Here is a 24232-nt window from a genome sequence, read left to right as displayed (position 1 = left end):
ATACACATACATATTTTGTCGTGGATAATATTTTGTCACGGACAAAGCTATATGTAACACAATATGTATACAACAACATTTGTTTTTATTTGTTGATTTCCACATTTTGTAATACATTTCTTGTTTCTAGCTCACTTTTCCTACTTTTAGTTCGTTTTCTTCACATTTCGGTTAGAAATAAATGGTGATTATTAACTTTGAATATTAAATTTAAACGTTAAATCCGGAATTATAAATATAAATGTTGAATGTAAATATAAATGTTAGATATACATGTTGAATACATTCAAAAAATATATAATGTTGAATATACATGTTAAAATATAAATGTTGAATGTAAATGTTTGATATAAAAATATATTCATTAAAACAAAATTTTGAATATACATTTTTTAATCTAAATGTCGAATACAAACGGGATTTATATGTATATTTACCATTTATATCCATACTTGCCAACCTTGAGACATCCGATTTCGGGAGGTGGGGGGCGTGGTCGGGTGTGGGACGGGGGCGTGGTTGAGGGTGGGGGCGTGGTTAAGAGGGGAGGAGTATATTGACAGCTAGAATTCACCAAGTCAAGTATTTCATACATATATATATATATATCATGCCAGCAACCTGAGGGTTCCTGGTTCGATCCCCACCTTCTACCAAATTATATATATATATATATATATATATATATATATATATATATATATATATATATATATATATATATATGTATGTGTGGGGAAAAAATCACAAGACTATTTCATCTCTACAGGCCTGTTTCATGAGGGGGGGTACCCTCAATCATCAGGAGATTTTAATGGGAGCATTCGCATACCATGGTTTATATAGGGCACAGAGTGGGTGGGTACAGGCTGGCCTAGGGGCGTGGTGATTGGCTCATGTGTTACCTAGGAGGTGTTTCCGTCTATGGCGGCATGCTGTTACAATTTCGCTGCGCTTGTTGAGGGATGACAGGTCTGGACGGTAAATAATAAACAGTTTCTCTTTCAAGCATAGGTTGCATCTTTTATTACCACTATTGTAAGGTGTGCTGGATGCAAGAATTTGCCATGTTATTGAATATTCAACATTATTGTCTTTGAGGTCCCAAATGTGTTTGCTGAGTTCTGTGGTATTTCGCAGGTTTTTGTTCCTGAAAGAAGCATTGTGATTGTTCCATCTGGTTTTGAATTCTCCCTCGGTTAATCCTACATATGTGTCGGATGTGTTAATGTCCTTGCGTATTACCTTATTAAGACATATATATATATATATATATATATATATATATATATATATGCCATATATATATATATCATGCCAGCAACCTGAGGGTTCCTGGTTCGATCCCCACCTTCTACCAAATTACATATACATCCTGAAAATATGCAAACAAAACTGTGTTTGGATAATTGATACTTCAAACTTGCATAAATAAATCTTAAGGAATATAACATAACTTGGCTTCTGAGAGCTTCAAAATGTAATGAATAAAATGCTAAAGTTGTTGATAAACAAGCAATTATTTTAATAATTAAATATGGTCATTTTAAATGAATTATTATGATCATTTAAAATGTATTATTTCTAATATGATTATTTTAATGTATAATTCTATGGCTGGATGTAATAAGGAGTCAGAAAAAATACAAATAAAAATACAATTTTGATTTTTTTAGCAAAATATAGTAAAAATTTATTTCGTTTAAAAAAAAAATAATTAATAAATATATTTATTTTTAGGTAAGATAAACATAATAATACAATTTATCTCTTAGTCTGGATGATTTAGTTCTTGTTACCCTGTTGTCCTCCCATCATAAAAAAAAAAGTCTGTCCTCACTCAGGTCCGCATGGAGCTGGAGGGGGCGTGGCCTCCAGCTCCGGCTGAAAATCGGGAGATTTCCGGGAGAATATTTGTCCCGGGAGGTTTTCGGGAGAGGCGCTGAATTTCGGGAGTCTCCCGGAAAATTCGGGAGGGTTGGCAAGTATGTTTATATCTATCATTCATATTTAACACTTAACATTAGATTTACATTTACCATTTAGATGTACTATCTAACAATTCGATTGAACCTTTATGTTGAACATATAGATTTAGATTTAACATTTATATATACCGTATTTTTCGGAGTATAAGTCGCACCGGCCGAAAATGCATGATAAAGAAGGAAAAAAACATATATAAGTCGCACTGGAGTATAAGTCGCATTTTCTGGGGAAATTTATTTGATAAAACCCAACAATTTCATATATATATATCATATCATTTCAGTTTACATGATGCCCGAAAAGGCGTAGGAAGAAGAAAAGTTTATTTAATCCTACCCATTTCCCACTTCAAAGCGTTTACAAATATATAGAATCATTTACTGACCTTTTTATATATTAAAATAACATCTATGAATTAGTATACAACAGTTTTGTAATATGTAATTAATTAATTAATTCAGTCATTATTAACATACTGAGATGAAGAATATCTTATTTTCAATAAGGTTGGAAGTATTTCTCATAATTCTTCTTCTTTGTACTCTGTAAGCACTATTATTTTTGAACAACCTCTTAAACTGGATCATATCAGTACAATTTTTAACTTCTTTACTTAATCCATTCCATAATTTAATTCCACATACTGATATGCTAAAAGTTCTAAGTGTTGTACGTGCATATAAATGTTTTAAATTATTTATATGCACGTACAACACTTAGAACTTTTAGCATATCACCAAGAATAGACATTTGAAAGGCAATTTAAAATAAATAAAGAATAGTGAACAACAAGCTGAATAAGTGTACGTTATATGAGGCATAAATAACCAACTGAGAGCGTGCCTGGTATGTTAACGTAACTTATAATGGTAAGAGTCATTCAAATAACTATAACATATAGAACATGCTATACGTTTACCAAACAATCTGTCACTCCTAATCGCTAAATCTCATGAAATCTTATACGTCTAGTCTCTTACGTGAATGAGCTAAATAATATTATTTGATATTTTACGGTAATGTGTTAATAATTTCACACATAAGTCGCTCCTGAGTATAAATCTATGAAAAAAACTGCGACTTATAGTCCGAAAAATACGGTAACACATCTAATTTTTAGATTTAAAATGTATTTTTAACATTTAGTACATTTGACTTTTAGATTTGCTCATGTGCACAAGAGAAGTAAGAACTATCGTGTTTAATCTCTTCAGAAATGACTAAACATACACATACATATTTTGTCATGGATAATATTTTGTCACGGAGAAAGCTATATGTAACATATGTATACAACAAAATGTTTTTTTTCCCACACATTTCCTACTTTTAGTTCATTTTCTTCACATTTACGTTAGAAATAAATGGTGAATATTAACTTTAAATATTAAATCTGAATTTTAAACATGTTAAAAATAAAAATAAATCTTAAATATAAATGTTGAATTTAAATATAAATGTTAAGTCTAAATTGTTGAATATGCTTGTTTATATTTAACATTTACTATTTTAGATATTCACAAAGGTAAATAGTGTACTGTATATATATATATATATATATTTTTTTTTAATACAATTTATTTTATTTTTTTTCATTTCTCACATTGATATAACCTTTCTCGCATCAGTTCACTTTTAGCTAATTTTCTTTTCAACTACAGTAGAAATTAAATGGTATCTATAAATGTTAAATCTAATTGCTTAATACATTTTTTCAATCGAACTGTTAAATCCAAATGTTAGATATATGAATAAATGTCAAATATGAATGTTAAATCTAAATGTTGAATATACATGTTAAACATAAACATACATTTTAAACATAGATGTTATATCAAAATGTCGAATATGAATTTTAAATCTAAATGTCAAATATAAATGGGATTTATATTTATATTTACCATTCATATTTAACATTAGATTTAGATTTCACATGTAGATTCAACATTTATATTTATATTTAGAATTTAGATCTACCATTGAATTTTTTTTTAACCTCGAATGTGAGCTAAATATTAAAAATAAATTGGCTAGGAAAGTGTGAATAATAAATAATAAATACAATTTTTTTTACATGAGTGCAGCCTGTCATTTTCTTGAGTAAAAACGGCAGAATTTGCACATTTCCTGATCAAATACAGGGCAGAAAATGAGCTGAGCCTACCCTCTGATCATGCAGTCCTTCATTAACTGGGTTGGCTGGCCCGGGGCCCTCCCCTGTTTTTCTGCACCAATCTATCTCTCATACACCATGACCTGCTAAAGCCTGTGTAATGTCTTTAATGTACATGTGACATCATTATTCTTGCTAATCGGGCAATTAACTACAGAGAAATGTCATAAGGTGAGGCGCAAATTAGGTGAGCTGGCAGGTGTTTGTCGCTGCCTGTCTTACTCACTCTAGGCATGGTTGTGGTATGAGTTTATTTTGAACATACATACAATATGGTATCATGCATTTACTAGGGCTGTGAATCTTAGGGCACCGCACTTTGATTTGATTTGATTCTTTGGGGTAACGATTCGATTCAGAATCGATTCAAAACGATTCTCGATTCAAAATCCATACTTTTTAATAACATTGGGTGCCAGTTCTATGATTAAAATAGATAAACAGCTGTGATACATTTCTATATTACTTTAAAATTGGTTTTGTTTAGTAAAATTCGACCCAAACATTTAATAAGGCAACAAGAGAAGTATCCAACACTTCTCTTTTCTAACATACATCTGGACAGCACATATTGGCATCGACGTCAACAATATGATTTGCCTAAGTAGCTGGGCAGGACAGATTTTTTATAGTGTAAAAAAAATAGATTTAATAACAAAGTTTACCAGTTCGATTGTAAAGTATATTGTCTTTGCAGTCTATTCAATTGAATATAGGTTGCAAATCATTGTATTCTGTTTTTATTTACCATTTACTAGGGGTGTAACGGTACGTGTATTTGTATTGAACCTTTTCGGTACGGGGGTTTCGGTTCGGTTCGGAGGTGTACCAAACGAGTTTCCACACGAACATATTAAGTAGCCACCTCCGCTTCCTTCTGCGTCTGTTTCTGTCAGTACTCTACACAGCACCCAGCATTGTCCCACCCACACAACCATCTGATTGGTTACAAACAGAGCGGTAACAGACAATCAGCAGTGCGTATTCAGAGCACATGTAGTCAGTGCTTAGCGTTTTGCAGATAAGCATCAGGCAGCGGACTCTCCCCAAATGATAATAAACACCTCCCAGTCAACTACTAGTAACATTACTATGAGCCCGTTGACCTTCTAGAAATATAAAAGGCAGCTCAGCTCGCTCGCAGTCCTGGCTTGAGGTGAAGGCTAATTCGCTTTTAGCGTAACGTTAGCTCATTTTGCGGTGTGTGTGTGTTACGGACAGCAAAGCCCTGTCTGTCTGTTATTTCACTTTACCTATTTCTGTGTTGATTGAGCTGTGTTGAAGCAGCAAAAAAGGACATTATGTTAAATGAAGAGTTTCTGTCTCTGATAGTTGATATAATAATGTAACTGCATCATTGGGGATGGCGTGGCGAAGTTGGGAGAGTGGCCGTGCCAGCAATCTGAGGGTTACTGGTTCAATCCCCACCTTCTACCATCCTAGTCACGTCCGTTGTGTCCTTGAGCAAGACACTTCACCCTGGCTCCTGATGGGTCTGGTTAGCGCCGTGCATGGCAGCTCCTGCCATCAGTGTGTGAATGTGTGTGTGTGAATGGGTGAATGTGGAAATAGTGTCAAAGCTCTTTGAGTTCCTTAAAAAAGGTAGAAAAGCGCTATACAAGTACAACCCATTTACCATTAAGCCTACATGAACTCCATGGTGTTCAGGGATGAATAGCTTCTCCTATTGCTATTGTACCATTTTTTCAGCTATGGTTCCATTAATCATTAGTAATGCAGCAGCCTAGTTTTGAATGGCAGGGTCCCTGCTATCACATGTTGATAAAAATATAACATTTACATAATAAATCAACTACAGGCTTCCCAAATGCTGTAATAAATTAAGCATGTTGAGTTGACTTGAAACTGTTTAATGTTGCACTTTTTATATGTAGAAGAAAAGCTTTGTCATTTTATTTAATCTGAGCAACAATTTGAGGCAGTTTAATGTTGATTAACGTGGACAGAATTATTATAGTGTTCCCATTATTAAAAGGATAAAGCCATTGTTTACAAATTTGGTAAATAAATAACCAAAAAATTTATATTTTGTTGTTTTCTTACTGTACCGAAAATGAACCGAACCGTGACCTCTAAACCGAGGTACGTACCGAACCGAAATTTTTGTGTACCGTTACACCCCTACCATTTACACAACGTGCCAACTTCACTGGTTTTGGGGTTTGTAAGTAAAATAGTATTTGTACTGCTATTTGTTGATTTGTGTCCTCATAAATCACCCAAGAGTGGCTCATTCAATTGCATTGTTTTATTCGGACACGCATTTTGACTGCAACCATTGTCAGTTTCCAGTTAAAGGTTTTGAATATAGTGTACGGACCAACTTCACAACACATATGCATGTCCTTTAAACATACACATACAAGACACGAGAATACCAACCTTCAAAGGCAAATGTTTGAAGAGTTCCATCCGTCCATCCATTTTCTACCTTGTCCCTTTTGGGGTGGCGGGGGGTGCTGGAGCCTATCTCAGCTGCATTCGGGCGGAAGGCGGGGTACACCCTGGACAAGTCGCCACCTCATCACAGGGCCAACACAGATAGACAGACAACATTCACACTCACATTCACACACTAGGGCCAATTAGTGTTCATTATCCTGAAATAGTAAACAATATTTATGTGGCACATCCTCCACGTTTGCACTTTTGCTTTGGTGTGCTGTAATGTGGACATAATGTCTCTCCAAAGTGCATTTTGTAACATAAAAATCTTGCTTCTGCTTGGTACTGTACTCGATACTGTAAGCCAGCAACATCCCAGCTAACCACAGGCTTCGAATTTCAAGTTGTCATTCACATTATGCTCATTGGTTCACTATATTGCAGTAAAAGCCTCCCAAGGTCCAAACCTCACATTTTTGAGTGTGCGGTTTAGCTCTCTGATGGCGAAGAAAAGTGATTATGATCAAAGAACGAGAGAAAAATAAAAATCCCTTTTATAACGCGATAATACCGAATTCCACAACAGTGTCCTTGTGCGGAAAAGACCGTTCTTTTCAAATAGCTGACATGAGACAGAGTCCTCTGCACAGTGGTCCTTGGTCACAATAAGCAGGAAGTCCGTTGCTCCGACAGTCAGTTGTGCGGCCTCATATGTCGGACCACGCTCTCCTCAAACACCTTCTTCATAGTTTTTTCTATCTGCTTCAGGAAAACTTGGGGAATCCGACCACACAGGGTGTTGACCGTGTCCAAGAAGTTGGTCTGCATGGGATAGAACAGCGACTGGAACATGTTGTCCTCAAAAGGGAACTGGAGCAGTAACAAAAAAACATGACGTAAGATTTTGTTTCACTTTTCATTGTCAATCGTTACCAACATTCACCTACCAAAAATAGGATTGTCCACTATAGCAAATAAGCTTTTGACCACAAACTTAGTTATTGCCAAAGCTGTTTCTTGTAATTACCTCATTTTTAGGACTATAAGGCGCACTTAAAATCCTGTCATTTTCTCAAAACTCGACAGTGCGCCTTATAACCCGGTGCGCCTAATGTACGAATAATTTTGGCTGTGCTTACCGACCTCGAAGCTATTTTCTTTGGTATATGATGAAATGATAAGTGTGACCAGTAGATGGCAGTCACACATAAGAGATACATGTAGACTGCAATATGATGGCAGTCACACATAAGATATACATGTAGACTGCAATATGACTCAAGTAAACAACACCAAAATTGTGTATGTACTAGGGCTGCAACAACTAATCGATTAAAATCGATTATAAAAATAGTTGGCGATTAATTTAGTCATCGATTCGTTGGATCTATGCATGCGCATGCGCAGAGGCAATTTTTTATTTGTATTTAAAAAAATTTTTTTTTTTATAAACCTTTATTTATAAACTGCAACATGTACAAACAGCGGAGAAACAATAATCAAAATAAGTATGGTGCCAGTATGCTGGCACCATATAGGATAGAAATGTAGTTTTTCTCTTTTATCCGATTATTAATCGATTAATCGAAGTAATAATCGACAGATTAATCGATTATCAAATTAATCGTTAGTTGCAGCCCTAATATGTACCATTGAAAATATAGAACATTACACATGGCGCTCAAAAATCTATCAAAATGTGAAGCCGCACCGCTTGATGGATTGTACTGTGCTTCAACATACGAGTATTATTATGGTGTGTTTACAAGGTAAGACATATCTGGCGTTTTGTTTCGCAATATTAAGCAAAAGCAACTTTTCTTACCTTCTGGTACCTGCTTATCTGTATTTGGGATCTGCATAAGTCCTGAAAGTTTGCGAGCATCCGCCTTTGTAGTCTGTGCCGACCCCGTGGTCGATAAGCTTCTAATTCTCTATCTTCTTGTTATGGGACATTCATTTTCCGCTGATATAAAGTAGTGTAAAGTTCTTACTTATATCTGTCAGTAAACTCGCCATGAAAGCGCTAATACATACCGGTGTAGTGAGTTTACATTATTCACCCAAGGAACTTTAGTTATTAGAGAGTTCCGGTCGAACGGTTTTTCAAGGGACACATTTCCGGTGTTGTTATCGCACGAGTGAGCCGCGGAAGTAAAGTCAGAATGTCATTAAAACAGTTAGCTCCATCTTTTGGCACTTCTTCCACTCCCGTTCTTGCACGCTACACCGCTACAACAAAGATGACGGGGAGAAGACGCTGTCAAAGGTGAGTCACGTAAATAAGACCGCCCACAAAACGGCGCATTCTGAAGCAACTGTCAGAAAGTGGCTTGAAGATGATCTGTAAAACATCATCTATGCAACATTTTGACCAAATAACCACCATTACATGTTATGTAGACCACAAGAAAGTTTTCCATTTAGAAAAAAATTATAATAGTATGACCCCTTTAATGCGCCCTATAATCCGGTGCGCCTTTTGTATGAAAAAAGACCTGAATAGACCCTCTCATCGGCAGTGCGCCTTATAATACGGTGCGCCCTATGGTCCGGAAAATACGGTAACACCACAACTAAAAAATGTTAACACAAATTCCATCTGCATGCGGGGTTGTGTAATTACCCTAATCGTGTGCTCACCAGGCTTTTAAGTGTCTTATCTCAGTGGAGCAGAGAAAAGCAGCATCTATAAATGCATCCTAAATTGAAGAACTGCCACTGATTTCATGTGAGTGGATAAAAAATCTATTACAGTGTGTATATATTTAGTAGCTCAGACCAAAGGAACTTCATTACCTCATTTTGTTTCACATGCATGCATTAAACGAAGGTAACAAACCATGGTAAACGTGTTTTTTTTATCGTCCTGAGAACAGGCGTCCTATGAAGGAGACATTTGTTTTGGATATATATTTTTTTTTTATCAGAGTTTAAGATTTTGGAACAAAAAAGCTCTTTTGTGAAAAACAAACGTTCACCGCAGAGAATGCGTGCTCTCGGGAGCATATAGGAAAGGATAGGATTGACTTTATTCATCCCACAATGGGTTTTGATTGATTGATTGAGACTTTTATTAGTAGGTTGCACAGTGAAGTACATATTCCATACAATTGACCACTAAATGGTAACACCCGAATAAGTTTTTCAACTTGTTTAAGTTGGGGTCCACTTAAATTAATTCATGATACAGATATATACTATCAGATATATACTATCATCATAATACAGTCATCACACAAGATAATCACATTGAATTATTTACATTATTTACAATCCGGGGTGTAGGGGGGGTTAGGTTTGGTTGTTATCATCAGTCATCAGAGAGAGAGAGAGAGAGATCAGAAGGCATAAGAAAAAGTATCTGCATTTGATTGTTTACATTTGATTATTAACAATCCGGGAAGGGTGTTAGTTTAGGGTTGTAGCTGCCTGGAGGTGTACTTTTTTTGCGGTTTTGAAGGAGGATAGAGATGCCCTTTTTTTTGTACCTGTTGGGAGCGCATTCCACATTGATGTGGCATAGAAAGAGAATGAGTTAAGACCTTTGTTAGATCGGAATCTGGGTTTAACGTGGTTAGTGGAGCTCCCCCTGGTGTTGTGGTTATGGCGGTCATTTACGTTAAGGAAGTAAATTGGGTAAATTGTGTGGTTGCAATTTTAAAAAATCCACACAAAGTAAGGCAAAACAGATGAAAACAAGAGGGGAAACATTAAAGAACACAAAGGCGGATATATAAAAAAGCACAGATCTGCTGCAATTATCCGCCAAATTTACATACATTAACACGCATTGTAATGAAAATGAGTAACAAAGGTTTGCGTGTACTAAAAAGTGTGCAAAGCTGATCCACTAAGGTCGTGCGCAGAGGACTTTGTCTCCTAAATGAGCAAAATACAATGCACAATCCATTTAGCGTGTCTGTCTTCATGATCATGCAGAATATATGCAATTAGCCGCCAAATGTACATACATTAACATGCATTGTAATGAAAATGAGTTACAAAGGTTCGCGTGTTCTAAAAAGTGTGCAAAGCTTATCCACTAAGGTCGTGTGCAGAGGACTTGGTCTCCTAAATGAGCAAAATACAGTGCGCAATCCATTTAGCGTGTCTGTCTTCATGATGTCTGCATGATGAATATATGCTAATAATTAGAACACCCACAACACTGCATGCAAATATCATCATTCAGTACTCGCAATGTGATTTATCAAGACTGAGAGTATTTTGCGTCTTCTGCATATTAGATATCGACAAATTATTGGTGGCGATATTTGGTATTTTGACATACCTCTTTGACAAGGGATTATCAGTAGGGGTGTGGGAAAAAATCGATTCGAATTCAAATCGCGATTCTCACGTTGTGTATCGATTCTCATTTTTCAAAAATCGATTTTTAAATGTTTTTTTTATTTTTTTTATTTTTTATAAATGAATCAATCCAACAAAACAATACACAGCAATACCATAATGCAATCCAATTCCAAAACCAAACCCGGCCCCCAACGCTCAGAACATCAATAAACAGAGCAATTGATAGGAGACACAAACACGACACAGAACAATCCAAAAGTAGTGAAACAAAAATGAGTATTATCAACAACGGTATCAATATTAGTTACTATTTCAACAAAGCAGTGATTAAAGATCCCTCATTGACATTATCATTAGACATTTATAAAAAAATAAAAATGAACAATAGCATCGCATCTCATAAGCTTGACAACACACTGTGTCCAATATTTTTACAAAGATAAAATAAGTCATATTTTTGGTTCATTTAATAGTTAAAACAAATTTACATTATTGCAATCAGTTGATAAAACATTGTCCTTTACAATTATAAAAGCTTCTTACAAAAATCTACTACTCTGCTTGCATGTCAGCAGACTGGGGTAGATCCTGCTGAAATCCTATGTATTGAATGAATAGAGAATCCTTTTGAATCGGAAAAATATCGTTTTTGAATCGAAAATCGCGTTGAATCGACAAAAAAAAATAAAATCGATTTATAATCGAATCGTGACCCCAAGAATCGATATTGAATAGAATCGTGGGACACCCAAAGATTCGCAGCCCTAATAATCAGTATCGGTATCTGCCCTGAAAAAAACACATTGGTCGATCTCGACTCTGTATTTAGCATGTCTGGAATGTGCTGCTAAACCAAGAGCTACAGAAGACCATTTTATGACGAAAATCACTATTTATTGCTATACCAAAAATTAATATGAATATGCGATGGGAGTTTCCAATGTTCAGCACTTGACAGTTTGAGGTGGGCTATTCTGTTGGTCCCATCTAGTCCTGGTGATGAGGAACTACTACAACTTGTTCATTACACACGGTCTATTAAACTTCACTGGAGTGAGATTAGCACAAAGCACAGTACAGTACTGACAAAGCAATTTAATGACGTTAAACTCGTTTTCAACCGTAAAAAGGAGCATCCTCCAGAATACTCACGTCACGTATTGCATCATAAACTACTTTGAAGGCCGGCTGCTTGTCATCGTGATACACTCCACGGTTGCCATGGAGGATGGAGACCCCTTCCTCCTCGGCTCCTTTACAGTTACTCCCATACATACAGTGATCAGGCCTGTAGTTCCACTGGCAAGGAAAGATGAGTAGACACTCTGGAAAAAACAAAAACACAGTATTTTACTTATATACTATTCAGTAAACCCTTGTTTATCGCTGTAATTTGGTTGTGGGCCTCAGAATGGTAAATACTTATAAATATGAATCATACATTTAATATTTTCCTAGCTAGTAATAAAAAACTGTTTAGGACCTCCAAAATACAGTTATTAACATTATGAGAGCCCTCAACCCACATAGTCACCTTTACAAACGTTTAATCGAATATAGTAATACTGGCTGAGGCTGAGCCAATCAGTGGCCACGATACTGAACAGCGCGCTCTGATTGGTTTGGTCTCATCTCTTGGCCAATACTACTGTAGTATTGGTATTTTTATTTCATTAAGCCATTTTTATGCTTGAAAATGTTTAATTTAGTCCAATAATACATAGTATACGCTTAAAAAAAATTGTCGATAGCACAAAGCTGTAAACTTTGAAGCACAATGTGGCGAGGGTCGACAGTAATAATAGACAACTTGGAATAGGGTTGCAAAGGGGTGGAAAGTTTCCGGAAATTTACCACGGGAAGTTAAGCTCGGGAAGTTTGGAAATATTGACCATTTTTTGATTATTCAAAGTTGGACACCATCCATCCATCCATTTTCTACCGCTTATTCCCTTTGGGGTGGCGGGGGGCGCTGGAGCCTATCTCAGCTACAATCGGGCGGAAGGCGGGGTACACCCTGGACAAGTCGCCACCTCATCGCAGGGCCAACACAGATAGACAGACAACATTCACACTCACATTCACACACCGTCCATGGGAATTAATGGGAATATATGGGATTTAATGGGGAATTACAATAATGATATATTATTGGGCACTTGTCTATATGCTGCTGCATCTTTGTGGCATTTTTGACATAGCTCTTTGCAAAGTATTTGCATATGTACACAGCCTTTCTGCCTACATTGGTTGGGGTGAAATGTCTCCACACATCAGAACAAATATATTTGCCCCAGTAATATCATCAAAACTTACTTGACTGGATGAAGTCCTTGGGCTCAAATACTAGTGTGGCCTCAATAGCCCTGCTGTAGTGTCTAGCATGCTGGGAATTATCTGTGCATGTGATGGAAGAATGCACTGCACATGTGATGGAGGAATGCACAGTGAAGGGTTGAAATTCTACTGAATTTGCATTAAATGAGGTTATTTTAGCTAATAGTCATGCTGCAAGATCTAGCATGTTGCATTCAATGTTTATTCCCATTAATTCCCGCTAATTCCCATATATTCCTGTTAATTCCCATGGAAAGTTTCCAATTTTGAATATTCCCGGAATTTTGCAACCCTAACTTGGAACCTGGAATGTGAAGTAAATTCGAAAATGAGATATAATTAACAGTAAGTCCTGCCATAAGTTACACATTATCTGTTATATGGCTATTATGTGATGTTCCACATTGTAACTGTATGCATGTTCGAAAATTAAAAACATGTTTGTTACTTTAGAATTGGATAAAAAAAAAAAAGAAAACTAAGAAGAGGATATTGGGAGACGGAGAAGGCATCATATTTTTTGGCTGACAACTTTGTCTAATAATAGACCTTAAGGAATGATACCGTAATTTCTGGATTATAAATCGCTACTTTTTCCCCTCAATTTGAACCCTGCGACTTTTAAAACACCGCAGCTAGTTTATAGTGTTTTCTTTGCTAACGGCCATAATGTTTTGTATTCAACAAATAGTTTTCATATAACGCAACAGGAGACACTGAAAAGGTGTGTTATTGTTTGTGCTACGGCGCCATCTTTTGGACGAGTTCAATCACTGCAGGTGCTGTGGGTTGTAATTAATGTACTTCCTGTTTCATGCCTTGAACCGGAAGTATAAGTATATAATACTATTATTATATATTATATTATACTATTCGTCCATGATGTAGACTAGAAAATGCATTTTATTGTCAATATACGCATGTATATGTCCAGGATTTAGCATTGGGGAGAGAAAGACACGGTAAAGTTGAGCACTCGCTATATCATCTAGGATGTTGTGTTGTGGTGAAAGTCCCTAAAAACAGATGGCTGGTGGCGGTCATCGATGTCTATAAGTGCACGATAAAAGAAAAAAAGCTAAAAAAAAATACAAAACATTTCTTCGGGGCAGCGGCGAATGCTGACTCAGCGTGAAGGGTTGTGGTGAGGAGGTTTTTTTTTGATTGATTGAAACTTTTATTAGTAGATTGCACAGTACAGTACATATTCCGTACAATTGACCACTAAATGGTAACACCCGAATAAGTTTTTCAACTTTTTAAGTCGGGGTCCACGTTAGTCAATTCATGGTACAAATATATACTATCAGCATAATACAGTTATCACACAAGTTAATCATCAGAGTATATACATTGAATTATTTACATTATTTACAATCCAGGGGGTGGGATGCGCAGTGGATTTGGGCGGGGGGGGTTAGGTTGGGTTGCTATCAGCACTTCAGTCATCAACAATTATACTATTATACCTACTCAGTGGCCTAGTGGTTAGAGTGTCCGTCCTGAGATCGGTAGGTTGTGAGTTCAAACCCCGGCCGAGTCATACCAAAGACTATAAAAATGGGACCCATTACCTCCCTGCTTGGCACTCAGCATCAAGGGTTGGAATTGGGGGTTAAATCACCAAAATGATTCCCGGGCGCGGCCACCGCTGCTGCCCACTGCTCCCCTCACCTCCCAGGGGGTGATCAAGGGTGATGGGTCAAATGCAGAGAATAATTTCGCCACACCTAGTGTGTGTGTGACAATCATTGGTACTTTAACTTTTAACTTTATATCTGAGAAATGGACATAGTAACAGTGTAGGTCTGACTTCGTAGGATATGTACAGCGAGCAGTGAACATAGTGAGCTCAGAAAGCATAAGAAAAAGTATATACATTTGATTATTTACAATCCGGGGAGGTGGGATGTGGTGGGGGGAGGGTGTTAGTCTAGGGTTGTAGTTGCCTGGAGGTGTTCTTCTAGTGCGGTTTTGAAGGAGGATAGAGATGCACTTTCTTTTACACCTGTTTGGAGTGCATTCCATATTGATGTGGCATAGAAGGAGAATGAGTTAAGACCTTTGTTAGATCAGAATCTGGGTTTAACGTGGTTTGTGGAGCTCCCCCTGGTGTTGTGGTTATGGCGGTCATTTACGTTATGGAAGTAGTTTGACATGTACTTCGGTATCAGGGAGGTGTAGCAAATTTTATAGACTAGGCTCAGTGCAAGTTGTTTTACTCTGTCCTCCACCCTGAGCCAGCCCACTTCAGAGAAGTGGGTCGGAGTGAGGTGTGATCTCGGGTGGAGGTCTAGAAGTAACCTGACTAGCTTGTTCTGGGATGTTTGGAGTCTAGATTTGAGGGTTTTGGAGGTGCATGCATTATCGAAAAGGGTAAAAGGGTTGAACGAGAGTTCACGCTAGAATCTTCATGGTGTTTTTGTTGACCAGAGAGGAGATTCTGTTAATTTGCATTTAACAACTCCGCCTCTCAGAACGAGCTGTTATGAAAGGGAGCAAAAATACGGCTTACAAAAAGGTCTGAAAAACAAATTCTATACACATTTTTCACCAGAGAACCATCATTACATGTTATGTAGACCAAAATTAAATGTTTTAAAACTAGAAAAAATTCTAATATGACCCCTTTAACTTTTTTTATTTCATTTTAAATTATTGGCAGTCGATGGGGGTTAGTTTGACCCTGTAACAGAGGGATTTACATTATTTGTTATTAAAAGAAAATTGTTTTTATCATCAACATATGGCTTTTGGTAATACTGCAATATAGTCAATGTAAAGGTAGTCTCTGTAAATGCATACATTGTCTGTGAGTAGTAATTCTTAAGAACACATAGTTATATTATGTTTCTGAGCCTACCTGGGTTGTAGTGGAAGATAATGTTGAGGAGGTCCTGATCTCCCCATGTGATGTGGTTCTTGTACTTCTGATACAGTGGGTGTATGAGGTCCGCCCAGGACAGACCGCCGGCAATCAGGCTGTTCTGAAAGATCAACAGCGTTCACTCGCGCACGGCTGAGAGAGCGGCTTTTTAGCAAAAACAAATCAAAGGCTGGATACATTTGCATTCCAGCTGCAAATTGGAGAGTGGCTAAAATGAGTTCTGAGGGAAGAGGCGCAAGATGCTTGCATGGTAATCAATCACAAAGCTTCAATCAGACCCACTCATCCCGCTCTCAGCCAACCACTTGAGCTCGGAATACAAAAGCAAAAACACAGCGTTTTTGGTCTAACCTTGAACAATGTGCTGCGGATCCTTGTAAGATTCATAAGCATGACGCCAGAGTTGACCCCAGACACCCCGTAGAAAGGATGGCGTGCAAAGCGGCTGTACCAGCCAATCTTGGGGACCTCGTGCTCCGGAGCCATCGCGGCGAGTTGGGTGCTGTTGAAGGACTTGAACAAACTCCAGATATCATCCATAGGTCGGAGGAACAGCATGTCAGTGTCCACATACAGCAGTGAGTCTACGTCCTTCAGGATGACCTGCGGCATATTTACAGTCTGTAAACATTTATGATTATCTATCCATCTTATATACCTTATTAGGGTCAGGGGTGAGCTGGAGTCTATCACAGCTGACTTGCAGGGTTATCGGTCAATCAAATACTAACCAAAATGTCCATAGTTTGTTGTAAAGCTCATCCTTAGGAGTAAAAATTTACAAAACTAGTGAAGTTGGCACGTTGTACTTCGTAAATAAAAACAGAATACAATTATTTGCAAATCCTTTTCAATTTATATTCAATTGAATAGACTTCAAAGACAAGATATTTGATGTTCGAACTGAGAAACTTAATATTTTTTTTGCAAATAATCATTAACTTAGAATTTAATGGCAGCAACACATTGCAAAAAAGTTGGCACAAGGGCATTGTTACCACTGTGTTACATGGCCTTTCCTTTTAACAACACTCAGTAAATGTTTGGGTACTGAGGAGACCAATTTTTGAATTTTTTAGGTGAAATTATTTCCCATTCTTGCTTGATGTACAGCTTAAGTTGTGGTATTTTAGGCTTCATATTGCGCCACACATTTTCAATGGGAGACAGGTCTGGACTACAGGCAGGCCAGTCTAGTACCCGCGCTCTTTTACTATGAAGCCACGCTTTTGTAACACGTGGCTTGGCATTGTCTTGCTGAAATAAGCAGGGGCGTCCATGATAACGTTGCTTGGATGGGAACATATGTTGCTCCAAAACCTGTATGTACCTTTCAGCATCAAAGTTCCCTTCACAGATGTGTAAGTTACCCATGTCTTGGGCACTAATACACCCCCATACCATCACAGATGCTGGCTTTTGAACTTTGCACCTATAACAATCCTCTTTGGTCCGGAGGACACAACGCCCACAGTTTCCAAAAACAATTTGAAATGTGGACTCTTACACAGACACATAATCCCACACGTTGGTTGGTGACTCAGTCTGTAAGTAAGACCGCAAAATAACCCACAAGGGAGCCTAAGAAAAAAACAAATTTAATGAATAAATAAATCTTGAAATAATTTCTTAAATGTGTCATTAATCGATTATAATTGGAATTAAATGCATAAATGTGTCATTAATTTATTTAATGTAAAAGTACATTTCATCAATTATTGATTTATTTAATGGTTTTATTAATTATTTATTTGAATAGTCCATGAGCCTGTGTGTCAGCGATTCACAAATGTATTATGTCTGTCAAACTCACCCATCGGAGTCAATGGGCGGGGCTAACACAAAATCTCGTCCAACGATTGCTTTAATCCAAAACCTGGATCTCTGGAAGAGTTTCAAAACATGGCGGCGAAGGAGGACATACTCGTACTTTTTCCGAAGCTGGCGGTAGATTCTTTAGACCTTACGGAGTATGTGAAAGTAAGACCTACTGGCCCAGAGCATGTGGCCGTCAAAGTAGAGGAATTTATTTACTTCGGAACCACATATCGACCAGTATTCCTCCACCACACTGGTGGAAGTTTCACAGACAATTGGAAGTGCCGGGTATCCAATCAAGTGTTAGGACAAGCCCTCTGACTTTGATAGAAAAAATAAATTCCTGAAGTGCTGACACACGGGTACATGAAATAAATTAATACATTCTTAAATTATGCAATAATTATTGAAATAAATACAAAATAAATATAATAATTAAATACTTAAATATACTTTTACATTAAATATATTAATGCGACATTTAATAACACATTTATGTATTCAAAAATGTAATGTAACTATTTAATGACATTTTTAGTCATTATTTAAAGGTGTATTCATCACATTTTGTTCCGTTTGACCCTTCACAAAAGTGATGTTAAACGTCACTATTTACGTTTCATGCGCCATTTATATGCATTTCACGTGTAAAACCATATTTTTTCTCTATAAAATGTGTTTTGTGTTTAAAATGTTTTTTATATCTAGAACATTAATTAGAGGTAAGAATTTTTGGGCACCCTAAGATTCAATCTGATTACGATTCTTTGGAGGGACAGTTCGATTCAGAATCGATTCTCAATTCAACACGATTCTCCATTCAAAACAATTGTGGCAATGTATAACTGGTAGGGGTGTAAAAAAACTAATTTTTGAATGACTCTTGATTATTTTTTACATCGATTCCTAAATGATTAAAAAAATAAATCTATTTAAAAAAAAAAATAATAATAATTATTATTTATTTATTATTATTTTTTTATTTTTTTAAACTGTCCTGTCCAGCTACTCAGGTTAAACATATAGTTGATGTAGATTTCCATATCTGCTGTACAGATTTACTTTACAAAAGGAAAGTGTGGGATACTTCTCTTGTTGCCTTATTTGTATTTGCCTTTATTAAAATGTTTAGGTAGAATTTTATTAAACAAAACCAGTTGTTTTTTTTTAAAGTAATTTATATTGTTTTGATCTGAATGAGTTGAAATGGTTGGTGTTGGAATTTTTCAAATTGGTCGAGAAATGTTGAAGTAGTAACATGTTGAACTTGAGAAATATTACGGAAGTATTATGGAGTTCCTGGAATTTCAGGAAAACCGGGATTTTTTCCAGTTCAAAAAACAATTTTGTTTTTTGTCCTGATTACGAGTAATGTTTTGACAGTAGAACGGTTGAAATGCGTTGAAAAATGTGGAAGGAGTAGTCGCCAGAAAAAAGAGTGGAAATATGATTTTGGAAAACCAGGAATTCTGGAAAAGCCTGGAATTCTTTTGAACTTGGAAAAAAGGTACCGTATTTTTCGGACTATAAGTCGCAGTTTTTTTCAAAATTTGGCTGGGGGTGCGACTTATACTCAGGAGCGACTTATGTGTGAAATTATTAACACATTACCGTAAAATATCAAATCATATTATTTAGCTCATTCACGTAAGAGACTAGACGTATAAGATTTCATGGGATTTAGCGATTAGGAGTGACAGATTGTTTGGTAAACGTATAGCATGTTCTATATGTTATAGTTATTTGAATGACTCTTACCATAATATGTTACGTTAACATACCAGGCACGTTCTCAGTTGGTTATTTATGCCTCATATAACGTACACTTATTCAGCCTGTTGTTCACTATTCTTTATTTATTTTAAATTGCCTTTCAAATGTCTATTCTTGGTGTTGGGTTTTATCAAATACATTTCCCCAAAAAATGCGACTTATATATGTTGTTTTTCCTTCTTTATTATGCATTTTCGGCAGGTGCGACTTATACTCCAGTGCGACTTATACTCCGAAAAATACGGTAGTTTAGATTTCCAGGATGGTGGAATGTGTTGAAGGTGGGATGGTTTGAATCGGTTGAAGAATGTGGAAATGGTGGAAGTTTGAAAATGTCCGATTCATTTTGAATGGGGAAAAATGTCCCGGGAATTCTGGGAATTTTTTTCCCGAATAGGCTGAACAATTCGAAGTTGGAACGGTTTGAATCGGGAAAAATGTGGAAAGTAGAGTGCGTGTAGAAAACCATATGTGTGAATGCTTTGGAGCGTTCACACAATTATTAATGAAATCCAGAGGCAAATTCATACATTATTCACTGTTACAAGCAGCCCTCTGATGGCAGCCATAACTGCGATGTGGCCCTCAATGAAAACGAGTTTCACATCCCTGACTTATAGTCTTGTTTATACTAAATTAATTTATAAGCTCAATATGATCACACAACCCGCATCACGTCATTCCCACTTTAGTCGAGAGTTCATCCTGTCCTATGCTATTGATCAATATTCAGTGTAAATGGAGCTGCATTTGTATTTCATTTAAATGCAGAGACGCATCAACATGAACTCCAAAGTGAACTGAACACAATATAATTGACACCGAAGAATAAATTCAAATAATTTTTAACCGGCCCATAACGATGGGTTATGCGAATGGACTTACTGACTCGCAGTAAGAGAAAAACACTTATGGGTTTGTCTCTCCTGCAATATATTTGTTATTACAGGGTGTTGTCATTTCATTAAACAGCAGCTGACAGACAAAATCAATACGCAGCACAGCTTCGCACTTGATTAAACGACTGGATTTAGTGCCATGAGAATGCCGCGGACACAGTGTGAAATCATCGATAAACATACGGAGCTAGGGATAAACTATAAGGCAGGATGAAGTGGTGTTTTTGTATTGTAGTTTTTATCATTTAAATCACATTGTGCAAATGAAATAAGAAGTTCTGCAGTCTTACAGGGAGGAAAAGTCTCTGAGCGGCACACGGCTTGAAGAGCTTCTTCCATTCGTCAGGGTTCCCGACTGAGAAGGTGATGGGGTAGAGCTTGTACTGGAACTTAGATGTGACAAAGCGAGGCCACTGGTTCAGCTGGAAGAGAAGAACTTTCTTTAAACTATACATTTAATATTCGACTTTCATTGCCATTTTTTTCTCATGTATTTCACAATTAATTAATTAACCATTGATTAATCCCCCTTCGGATTCATGCCCCCAAATATTTTTACACAAGGTCGCACAAGATCCCTAAAAGCACGGTTGGATGAGTGTGGAGTGGAAGAGCCCTGACCTCAATTCCATCAAATAGTTTTGGGATGAACAACAATTGTGATTCTAAAGTCCAACCAGAGTAAAAACGGTCTGTAAAACATAATCTATGCAACATTTTGACCAAGGAACCGCTATTGCATGTTATGTAGACCACAAGGACATGTTTACATGTTTTAAATGTAGATAAATATCATAATACGACCCTTTTTAAGATACTTTATTTACCTTATATTTTCTCAGTATCAGCCAGAGGGGATTTGCATTGGTGACTGGCATTTAAAAGCATTAATGGCGATCACTTAATGTTTCATTAAAATCATCTGATACTGATCATTGGCCGATATTTCTATTTAACACAAATTGTGTACTGCCATTTCTAAGCTCACAAAAACACAACTCACTTGCCTAAACATGAGGATGATTTCGACTCATTTTGACACACTAGCAATATTTGATATATTGTATAGTAGTTCCCCGGTTTTTGTTAATAATGTGTTCTAAAAAAAATCAGACAAAAACTGAATCGTACGAAAACAAGTTTTCAATAAGAAATTATTTAAATCCAACAATCAGAGACCCGAAGTTATTAGAATAAAATGCATTTATTGGAGAATAATTTTGGTTTTTCTTGCAGAAAACACATTTTTTTTTAAATGAATGAATGAATGAACATACACACTGAACAAAATTATACACGCAACACTTTTGTTTTTGCTCCCGTTTTTCACGAATTGAACTCAAAGATTTAAAACTTTTCCTCTCATATATTGTTCTAAATCTATGTTAGTGAGCATTTGTTCTTTGCCAAGATAATTCATCCCTCCTCACAGGTGTGGCATATCAAGATGCTGATTAAACTGCATGATTATTGCACAGACGTGCCTTAGGCTGCCCACGATAAAAGGCCACTCTGAAATGTGCAGTTTTATCACACAGCAAAATGTCAGATGTCACAAGTTTTGAGGGAGCGCGCAGTTAGCATGCTGACTGCAGGAATGTCCAACAGAGCTGTTGCCCATGAATTGAATGTTAATTTCTCTACCATAAGCCATCTCCAAAGGCGTTTTCTGAGAATTTGGCAGTACATCCAACCGGCCTCACAACCGCAGAACACGTGTAATCACACGAGCAGGACCTCCACATTTAGTAGGTGCACCTCCATGATCGTCTGAGACCAGCTATCCGGACAGCTAATGCAACAAATGGTTTGCATAACCAATTAATTTCTGCACAAACTGTGAGAAACAGTCTCAGGGAAGCTCATCTGCTTGCTGGTCGTCCTCATCGGGGTCTCGACATGACTGCAGTTCGTTGTCGTAACCCACTTGAGTGGGCAAATGCTCTGGCATGTTCTCTTCACGGAAGAATCCCGGTTTTCACTGTTCAGGGCAGATGGCAGTCTGTGGGAGAGCAGTTTGCTGATGTCAACGTTGTGAATCGCGTGGCCCATGATGAGGGTGGGGTTACGGTATGGGCAGGCGTATGTTATGGACAACGAACACAAGTGCATTTTATTGATGGCATTTTGAATGCATAGAGATACCATGACGAAATCCTGAGGCCACTTGTTGTGCCGTTCAACCGAGACCATCACCTCATGTTGCAGCATGACAATGCACGGCCCCATGTTGCTAGGATCTGTACACAATTCCTGAAAGCTGAAAACATCCCAGTTCTTGCATGTCTAGCATACTCACCGGACATGTCACCCATTGAGCATGTTTGGGACGCTGTGGATTGGCGTATACGACAGCATGTTCCAGTTCCTGCCAATATCCACCGACTTGGCACAACCATTGAAGAGTGGACCAACATTCCACAGGCCACAATCAACAACCTGATCAACTATGCCAAGGAGATGTGTTGCACTGCATGAGGCAAATGGTGGTCACACCAGATGCTGACTGCTTTTCTGAACCCCCCAGATCCCCAATAAAGCAAAACTGCACATTTCAGAGTGGCCTTTTATTGTGGGCAGCCTAAGGCACACCTGTGCAATAATCATGCTGTTTAATCAGCATCTTGATATGGCACACTTGTGAGGGATTATCTTGGCAAAGAAGAAATGCTCACTAACACAGATTTGTGAACAATATTTGAGTGGAATATGTCTTTTTTGTATAGAGCAAAGGCTTGAGATATTTGAGTTCAACTCATGAAAAATGGGAGCAAAAACCACAGTAGTTTTGCTCAGTATAACTAACATTTATTAAAGATTCATGTTTACTGTTTTTTTTATCAAAATGCTCTTGCAACTTTATTTTGCAGTCATACATCTCATACAAAAAGCAGGTCAGAGGTCAATGATGTTGGACCTCACAAAGAGCCTCCTGGCTTCCAACTAGGACTGCAACTAACAACTAATTTGATAATCGATTAATCTGTCGATTATTACTTCGATTAATCGATTAATAATTGGATAAAGGAGACGAACTACATTTCTATCCTTTCCAGTATTTTATTGAAAAAAAACAGCATACTGGTACCATACTTATTTTGATTGTTTCTCAGCTGTTTGTAAATGTAGCAGTTTATAAAAAAAAATAAAAAAAATAAAGTAGCTTCTGCGCATGCGCATAGCATAGATCCAACGAATCGATGACTAAATTAATCGCCAACTATTTTTATAATCGATTTTAATCGATTAGTTGTTGCAGCCCTACTTCCAACCATCATCTGTTTTATTTAGTCTCAAAGGTGTTCGATTTTCTTCGCGAGGATTATAAGTCATTCTTCATTTAAATATGAATATATGAACATCCGAGCAGCCGGCACCCTAATGACAGCGGACATTGTACAGTATGTGATGTTTTATTATGTTTGTTGGCATCTTATGATGTCTGCAGTGAGTAATAATCAGTGATGATGTTGAAAAACAAGTGAACGTCATGATGTTTTTGAAATGAATGCGCGGCTGTATGCTTAAAATGACCAAAATAAGTAAATATTACATCTTATTATAAATGTGCCTGTTACGACATTATATATATGTACTTACAGTGTGGATATAAAACCTTAATGGATACAGCGG

At 36.9% G+C, this 24232-nt stretch overlaps 1 protein-coding gene and 1 long non-coding RNA gene across 2 annotated transcripts in view; one reads left to right on the top strand and one right to left on the bottom strand.

Annotated features, from left to right (window-relative positions):
* LOC133571010 (uncharacterized) overlaps positions 1-24232 on the top strand; it is a 56698-nt gene that overhangs the window by 452 nt on the left and 32014 nt on the right. The window contains exons 2-3 of the long non-coding RNA XR_009810263.1: positions 1845-1985; positions 7337-7464. This is a non-coding gene — a long non-coding RNA (uncharacterized lncRNA). The remainder of the gene's footprint in view (positions 1-1844; positions 1986-7336; positions 7465-24232) is intronic.
* Positions 6417-24232, bottom strand: part of gxylt2 (glucoside xylosyltransferase 2) — a 39042-nt gene continuing 21226 nt past the window's right edge. The window contains exons 3-7 of the mRNA XM_061923957.1: positions 20890-21021; positions 16461-16712; positions 16086-16209; positions 12038-12210; positions 6417-7438 (exon numbers count right to left, since the gene is read on the bottom strand). Coding sequence (XP_061779941.1) covers positions 7262-7438; positions 12038-12210; positions 16086-16209; positions 16461-16712; positions 20890-21021 — 858 coding nt within the window. The 3' untranslated portion in view covers positions 6417-7261. The remainder of the gene's footprint in view (positions 7439-12037; positions 12211-16085; positions 16210-16460; positions 16713-20889; positions 21022-24232) is intronic.

Source organism: Nerophis lumbriciformis, linkage group LG28 (genome assembly GCF_033978685.3).
Source record: "Nerophis lumbriciformis linkage group LG28, RoL_Nlum_v2.1, whole genome shotgun sequence".
NCBI lineage: Eukaryota > Metazoa > Chordata > Actinopteri > Syngnathiformes > Syngnathidae > Nerophis > Nerophis lumbriciformis.
This window is presented reverse-complemented; position numbering and strand designations above follow the sequence as displayed.